Source organism: Solanum tuberosum, unplaced genomic scaffold (genome assembly GCF_000226075.1).
Source record: "Solanum tuberosum cultivar DM 1-3 516 R44 unplaced genomic scaffold, SolTub_3.0 scf00126, whole genome shotgun sequence".
Classification (NCBI taxonomy): Eukaryota; Viridiplantae; Streptophyta; class Magnoliopsida; order Solanales; family Solanaceae; genus Solanum; species Solanum tuberosum.
In genome coordinates this window covers 67,589-76,568 of record NW_006239051.1, presented here as the reverse complement: position 1 = coordinate 76,568, position 8,980 = coordinate 67,589, and the positions used below count along the sequence as shown (strand labels likewise).

The 8,980-nt window shown below is 33.8% G+C and overlaps 1 protein-coding gene across 2 annotated transcripts; it reads right to left on the bottom strand.

The window, feature by feature from the left end:
- Positions 1-1,299: 1,299 nt before the first annotated feature.
- On the bottom strand, positions 1,300-7,685 carry LOC102587931 (ATPase family AAA domain-containing protein 1). Of its 2 annotated transcripts, none has more exons than XM_015310119.1 (5): positions 7,283-7,685; positions 5,262-5,559; positions 2,763-2,921; positions 2,293-2,588; positions 1,300-1,668 (listed from the first exon to the last, which is right to left on the bottom strand). In XM_015310119.1, the coding sequence occupies exons 1-5, from the start codon at positions 7,484-7,486 to the stop codon at positions 1,486-1,488; spliced, it is 1,140 nt and encodes a 379-aa protein (XP_015165605.1). In that variant the 5' UTR covers positions 7,487-7,685; the 3' UTR covers positions 1,300-1,485. The 2 variants fall into 2 exon arrangements, with proteins under 2 accessions (XP_015165605.1, XP_006350497.2); XM_006350435.2 differs by having other exon boundaries at positions 1,300-1,665; positions 7,283-7,684.
- Between the last annotated feature and the right edge of the window lie 1,295 nt (positions 7,686-8,980).

Sequence of the window (8,980 nt, the reverse complement as noted above, 5' to 3'; positions counted from 1 at the left end):
ATAGTATGTGGTAGTTCTTATATGAGATCTAATCTATGACATTATACAACTATCGATTTTGAGATATTATTTTATTTAGTACAATTTGGTTGTATGTCTCAGGTAAATTAGTCAAGTAATTTTTAGAAACTGAGGAATATAAACCATATTTAGAAAAACATAATATATAAATATATCTTTTAACTTGACTTTGCCTGACATCTATGACATTCAGCTTAACGTGTGCACAAATAAGCACTTAAAATTTTATAAAGTTGAAGAAGTAGACACACACGAGGAATAACACACGTAGGAGCCACATAAAATGTCGCATAGGACGTGAATTATATTGTCATGTAGGACGTCAAGTAGAACACAAGTGTCAACTTGTTCAATTTTATACAAGATTATGTGTCTACTTATGAACATAACATAGATGTTAGATGAAATCAAATTAAATGACATATTTATGTATTATGCCTTTACAAAAAGTATATTTAAATTCTAAATATTTTTGCATAAAATTTAACCAAACACGACTTCAACTATAAATTTTTAAATAAAATAAACAGTATTTTTTTCATGACCAAACCACACTAAGAAAGGAAATGATTAAAAGCCCTCAAATTTGAATTTTTGGTATGAAAAAATCTCATTCAAAATTATACATTCAAAAATAAAAAAGAATTTTTTTAAAAATGTATCAGCTTGAATGTAAAGGCTTTTGAAGTAAATCAATAAATGGGGTCATGTAACTTTGCAATGATTTCTTTTACTCCTCCCCAATGTATTGGTACACGTGTGGACATTAGAATCCACAACTATTGACTTAGTAGTGGATACATTGAGAATTCCATAATTTTTGGTTGGTTTTTCTGGAAATTTTAATACTTTATGCACAATGTACAATTAAATTAAGCTTGAAAATTTTTTTGGTTGACAAAAATGTCCTTGGTCGTCCTCTCTTCACCTTTCTATATAATATATATATATATATAGATAGATTCTATATAAAAGAAATAGAAATATATATATTCTCCTTTCTATAAATTCCATAATTTTTGGTTGGTTTTTCTGGAAATTTTAATACTTTATGCACAATGTACAATTAAATTAAGCTTGAAATTTTTTTTGGTTGACAAAAATGCCCTTGGTCGTCCTCTCTTCACCTTTCTATATAATAGATTCTATATAAAAGAAATAGAAATATATATATTCTCCTTTCTATAAAGAACAAATATTGTAATTTCACATATATGCATGCAAGTTCTCAACACCAACCCAATTAAACAAAATGAAATATGTTAGTACCACCCAGGATGGAAAAAAATATGCCATTTTTTACCACTATGCCGTGAAAATCATGCAATGCTCTTACAAGTTAATAGCTGAACTACAGTGGTCTAAAGGAATTCTGCAACATCCACAATAGCCACCAAAAATGAATAAATCAAAACTTTAAACAGACTGATAAATTATAGGAAATCATATAGCTAATTAAGAATCTTAGTTATCTGACTGGAGATTCAGAATATGGGAAACCACAAGCTTAGAAATCTCGTTAATTGCAGAATCTGAATCTGCATGCCTTGAACTTAACCTGCTGTATTCACTTGCAGCAACCTTTGTCTTTTTCGACATAGCTAAAGCCTTTTCCAAATCCAATTCCAACAGTGGCCTCGGCTCCTGCTTTAAGAGAAATAAGGCTACTTAGACCCAGCCTAACCAAGACAAATTGCCAATGCCCCTCTCTTTAAGCAACCTTGTTACTGTAATTCGATAACTTAAGAGCTTATAGCTCTTTTAACACCATGTGAAGCAATAACTGTATGGCAGTTGCAGAGTTTGTTTAGAGAGAAAACAAAATGAAATGAAAAGATCCTTGACTAGTCCTTCTGTTTCTATATTTAATTTTCTTGTGGTGCCTGTTACATAGTTAAATTCGACTCCTAAATCTGTTTGATATCCAGAAAATTCAAAAGGGTAGCATGTATAAAGGAGATTTCATTGTTCAGTATCAGAGGAGACATCTGAGAAGTTCCCTTTCTAGAAAGAAAGACAACACTATCTGCAGTGTACAGACATGTTTTTAGGAGGAGGTCGAATCAGTTCAAGTGGACTAGCTGTTCCTTGTAGCCCAAAAAGCTGTACTTCAATCTTAATTTTTCCCTATCCTTTTTTTATACATGCATTCATCAGATAAGGCAAAGTCTCTAAAACTACATTTGTGTCAGTAACCATCATTTAGCAACTTTTTCTGAAGGAGAGTACAACTTCAAAATAGAAATTTGAGAAAAAGAATACAATACTAACCGCTGTTAGCTTTCCACTCTTCTCATCATTAAGCAATTCCCGGATGGGGAAGTAGGCAGCTTTTTTACATAGCTCTAGAAGATCAGAACCAGTGTATCCATCACAGAGACTAGCAATGCCGTCATAGTCGATGTTACCTTCTACCTTCTCACCCCTCAGGATCACCTTCAAAATCTCAGTTCTTTCTCTGTGGTCAGGCATTCCAATCTCAAAGGCTTGAGGAAGACGTCGAAGAATTGCTTCATCAAGCTCAGATGGCCGATTAGTAGCAGCAAGAACCATAACCCGTGCATTTTCTACATAAACATAACCACAGAAAATAAAGTCACCAGAACTTCCTTGGCTAAATCATTAACTAGATAAAAGACAACCATCTCAAATTGCATAATTTCTTGGGGAAATGTTGCAATATGCATGACGGTGATGAGAGCTACTAAATAAAGAATCATCTCATTAAGGGGTGCACCTACGATCTGTGGTAAAACCATCCCATAAAGCCATGAATTCAGTCTTCATGTTTGTTGACGCCTCATTGTCAGTAGACTTGCGCTGACCCAAAAAGCTATCCACTTCGTCAATGAATATAATTGCTGGCTGAAGTTTATGCGCCAAACTAAACACTGCAGCAACTGTATAAAATATAGACGGAGAAATCAATGAAGAAGTCTTAACATCAAGTTGAATAACTAACCCTATATGAACCACTTTTTTGAGTCACTTAATACAAATCTGTAACACAGGCAATCACACGTAGAATTCTAAGAACAACTAAGACTACAATAAGATTGTTTCTCCTTCAGAGCTTTAAACAACCTCATCTTGTTTTTTTCTTTTGGGGGGTAGGGGTGGGGGTATTTGTAAGATTTCTTGGTGAAATTTTTATGCATTTATTTCTATAGCATAACTAAAGTTTCTCCCAAGAAACACCAAACTTACTTTTGTTATTAAGACAATGAACACCTGCCACCAATGTTCAGACCGGAATCAAACCTCATGTCAGACAAAAACACCTTATACTTTTGCTCCTTGGCTTCAGTGCAAAGGGACTGCCTATGGTATGGAAGTCCACCTATATTCATACTAGTGTCGCCTATTCAGAAAAGGCTCATTGTCAAGGCAAGATATGTCTTAGAACCTTGATGACAATACAAAAGCACCCTTAAGCGAGGCAAAGCGCTCAATACGTTGAGCGTCGCTTCAGGGCTGAAGCACGCTTTAAACAAGCCTTTGACAAAACTAGTCAATCAACATCCATCCAAATTAGTTGTAGTCAATTATGTGCATTCTTTGTATCCTTCTGCTCTATTTAATTCCATTCCATTCCGATACAAAATAGAGCATCTTTAACTACATTTTGCACCAACTGACAACCTACAACAATCTTCGTTACTTATCAAGTGCTCTCACTTGCCACTAACCTCTCCTTGCAATATTTTCCCTTCATCCTTCCCTCTTTTCCAAAATGTCTCAATGTTGATGTCACCAGCAAACACTACTCCGTGTTATGCAATCCACACTCTCCTCTCCGAGTTTCATTTTCATCTCCCCCTCTAACATCATGTTGTCTCACCTCTCCCTCTTTCCAACTAAGGTGGAGTCTCAAGATTATTTTATAATAACAAAGAAACCCCCCAGGGTATTGGCTCACGGTGACACAGTGGATAATGGGCCCATCAGTCTATTCTTCTTCACTTAAATATTAGGCTTTTATCTGCAGTAAGGCTCAAACTTGTGACTTGCACCTGACCCACACATCAGCATTTTTCTCTTATCACTAGACCAATGCCCGAGGACTGTGGAGTCCCAAGATTTAACTAAGCCCAAAATAAGAAAAAAGAATTTGTAGATCAGATGTGGTTTGCAGTTATCACTTCATAGTGGTAGATAGAAATCTACCATCAGCTTCTTGCAACCATTGTTAGTAGAGTTCTTCCAACCCAAAGATGAATGGGACAATACCTACAATGTCTATACAAATATTCCTATAAGAAGTGTAGGACAAGAAATCTGATAATTGCTTTTTTGATGTTCCAACCCTTTCTCCCTCTTCACTTCAATTATTTTTGTTTTGATAATCTATGATTCTTTACCCTATTCCTGTAAGTCAGAAATGAAGCTTGCACTTAAAAATTGTCTCTTATTGCAATAATCATTATACTTGTGTTTTATATCCTCATGTTGCGCAAGTTTGGACTTCCCATGCTGATTCTTGGATTTTTATGCAAGAAACTTGTTTGAAATTTGTTAGCAACAGAACAGGTTACTCTGTGGATCAAAGGTTACATTATTGAAAGAACTACTTCTAAACTGCCGAATCAGCTCAAACCAATGCAGTTGCAAATCCTAGTAGAATATGTTCACTTCGAAATTTTGATTTCAAAAACTACCAATGGGCAATGACAGCTCCATTTGAGATTTAATGCAAAGAACACGCAGGAAAAAACGGTGCGCGCTCTACTCTTTACCCTACTCAATAAGAATAAATCAGAAGGACAAGAACACCATACGATAGACAAAAGAAAAAATTTCAATCGAAAGAGAGATGTATCTAAAAGTGCATTTCATGACTTGGCCTTCCTATTGTGCACAGAAATATGGAAAGAATGCAATCAAAACTTAGCAGAAGAGACTTGAAATCAAGTTTTTGTTTATTCCCTAAAAGACTTTGTTTGAACGAGATAATTCCATAAAGAATGATAACTACACAACTGTTATGGACTGCCCAAAACTAAGCAACTCCTCCTCTGATGAATTTTAATCCCCTCAAAAAATAATATACTAATAAAGTTGCAAAACACTAGGGTCTCTTGGATATCTTATTCACAGTGGAATAATGCTTGTCGAGCCTGAATTACAATTGAGACAATATTCACAAGTAAAACAAGGGCCAAGCAAATTTGAATAATCAAAACAAGGAAAGATAATGCTGAGAAAGAATCTTGAAAGAGTAAGGACAAGATCTAACTCACCGAGTTTTTGGGCATCACCAAACCATTTGCTCATCAAATTCGATGTTCTCACGTTAATAAAAACAGCACTTGATTCCTTAGCAATTGCTTTGGCAAGCATTGTCTTTCCAGTTCCAGGGGGTCCATAGAGCAAAACTCCTTTTTGAGGACCCAGAAGCTTCCCATGAAAGAGTTCAGGCCTCCTCAAGGGAAGAATTACCAATTCAAATAGAGCTTGTTTAATAGATTCCAATCCACCAATGGAATCAAATTCCACATCTATATGATCAGGGTTGATTACATCACAGGCTATAACATCCTGTTGACAAGGCATAAGGGGGCTTAAATAATTCAATATGAAAATGATTGCTTTTGACTGCACATTACCAAGCATACCAATAAGGAAATATAGCATACCAAATTAATAAAGCATGTAGTTATAATTAGTTATCATAGCATCCTTGTGAACCAAATTATTTCAAGGGGAAAAAGCTCCTGTAGACCAGTAGGGAAGTGATCACAATCAACCAGCACACAAATTTGATCCCAGCTCATCAAGGAATATTAAATTAAAATGAAATATACGATCATCATGTAAATCAGACTGAGTGACATGGAGAATGAAATAAGCAGTGCAAGTTTTAGGAACTTTGGGTTCCGGTGCATTTGGTATCAACGGAAATGTTCTCTATGGAAGGTTTTGGAAATTAATGTCTATCAGTTTTCCATGTTTGGTTGAATATATAGATATGGTAATCCTACAAGATTGAGGAAATGAGAAACGGATAGTGTTTTAGTAAAATCTGAAACAGTGTCTAATTGTTGGTTGAAACAAGTGATTTTTTTGAAAAGAAGCAAGTGAAAAAAAGTAAAGAGTTAAGATAATAATTATAAAGAAAAGGAACTTCCTCCCATCAATGAGGAAAGTCTTCCCATTTTGAAGTAAGACGTTTACTTTGGATCCAAGTCAGCCAAATACTTAAATGATTGGATACACTGTCCTCCATACTAAACACAGTCTGTCTGTTTGACAAGCACAATGCCATGACTATTGCTCGACCAACAGATTGTTCACTGAATAAAGGATGGTCAACTCAACTTCATACTAATTAATAGTAGCATATTTTCCATAGAGACTCAAACTTTTCTATTAACACTTTATTTATCCTATTGAAAAAGTTAACAAATTTATAAACAAGAAATACACTAGTGTATTTCAGTAGTAATTACAGCAGTAATATAGAGAGAACAACCAAATCACCTACAACCCTCCTAAACTGTCTAAAATATGGGTAATATCCTCCACCTCTTTGGGGAGAACATGGATACACCAAAATAAAAGGTCACTAGGCAGTTCATCTTCAAATTCCGGAAAGGGATGCTCTTGTTTTCAAAGCATCTCTGATTCCTTTCCTTCCATATTGTCCACCAAATGAAGGCAGAGACAATCTTCCATCTCTCCTTATGGAGACATATCCTCTCTGTTCCGCCATGCTAGAACAACTTCTGAAGTATCTCTTGTCATGGATCAGCCGATGCCCCTCAAATATGGGTAATATCTACTGCTGTGTCATAGCATAGCTCCTTCCATCTCATAACGACACATCCATGACAAGCCAATTCCTTTCCCCCACCCAAGACCCAAAAACACACACTATCTTCTTATTAAAAAGAATTAGCTCCTCCAGCAAACAAAGCCCAAAAAAAAAACCAAATTTACCAAGCTCTAAAATATAAAACCAAATATTTTTTTTTAAAAAGCTGAGCATGCAAGCTTACCCCAGGAATTTACAATTTCAGCTAAGTAGCATGCTTGTTCCATTCTAAACAGTACTACACAATAGACCATAGTGATCAGTAATGGAAATCTAAAGCAAAAAAAAAAGTATTGGCCCAACTAAATACGGATTTGCACCCTACCCAAGTGGACTTAACCCATATCTGGTTAAGAATGGATGATCAAAACTAAGCGACTGTAACTATATGACAAAAATTTGGAAAACTGAAAAAGGGGAAATACAGAGAGGAGATTGGAGAGTAACCTCATAGGAATTGGTTTGAATGATAGGTCTACCAAGGCGCTTAGCAAGTTCCTTCTTGTGCTCAAGAGCCTTTTTGGAAGCCTGTCGATTCGGGTCAAGTTGTCGGAGCCCCACAAACAAAACAAGGCTGCTCAGAGCGGCGCTGGCCGCATAGAGTAACAGTTCTTTCAACAACTTCGTCTCCGATGAACGTCTCTTCTTCATCTTTCTTCTCACTTTGATTCACAGAAATACAATGGCGTTTCAAACAAGCAACGTCTGGCATCCATCTAAGTGTTTCAATTTTTTAGGGTTTATTTCTCATATGAATTTTCTTAACAAAGAATTTGACTCACATAATAACTGCTATATTATCTTATCACTTCATAATTCAACTCTCAATTTATATGTTGGGAATTCGCAAATTAACATTTTAACTTGTTCCATTCTCAGTCTCACATGATATTATTAAAAATAGTTATCCACTTTTATATATTACTCTTGCAATGATGCGAGTGCTAATTAATTTAAACTATAGCTATATTAGTTAATTAACTAATATATATTTATTTATCGCATAATTTTCCTTATTATATAGTATTACTTAATATTTTTGGCTGAAATTCATAAAATATAAAGATTAGAATATTTTTTTCGTAAATTCTTTTATTTATTTTTTCATTACTGCTCATAGTAAATTCTATTCAGTTGTTATGTAATGTTAAAAAAATAAAAATTATGTCATCATGGTGATATTTAATCAAGATAAACAAAAACTCGAATTATTTGTGCTATGATCCAAGTCGATGCATTTGGTATTTTTCATAATTTTGGGCAGTTATATTTCTTCATATTTGTACATAATGTTGAGGCCTGAGGGCATATTTACCGGTTAATGGTGGATGTACCAAAAATTTTAGCGAGGTTTATCACTTAATTATAATTAATTGATATTATATTTTTGTTTCACCTTTATTAATTTAGTCATAACTAAAGTACTAAAATGTGAATATGATAGTTTTTAAATTAAAAATATGTCAAATATATCAAAATGTGATTCATTTTGTTCCTATTTAATTACTAAAATGGTAAGGTAATTTTGAATAAGAGACACTAAGAAAATAAAATATTAACGAAGTTACTTTTATATTAACACTGGTGGCGAGAACTTCATGTTTTGTACGGACCTAATATTTATCTACGAAGTTACTTTTTGAAGCAATTTTGGTTAATGATTTTAATTTTTTTAATCAAAAATAAGTTGGGTGAAAATGATTATCACCCCAACTTTGCTTTTAAAATCAAAACTTTCCCTCAACTTTGAACGATAACCAAACTCTCCCTCTATCCTAAATAAATTTTTAAAATGTCTATTATACACTTTTATTATCAACCTTTGTTTTAACTTCTGTAAAAAATATTGTGGTATTTTCATAATTTCTGAATTCATGTAATAATTTTTCTTATAAAACATAAATATTATCTTTTGGACGTAAAAAAGTGAGAAATATTAATTAAGTATACAAGTTAATTATGTTCTATAGTGAAGTAAAATAGCATAATGAGAAAATTACTTTTATGGATATTAATCAAAACTTTAATATTTATTTATAGGGATAATGGTCTGAAAAATACCCCAACTTTGGTCGGATTTGCTGTTGCGATACTAAACTTTCATGAGAACCTATTACCTCCCTAGACTATTTAATACCGTATTTT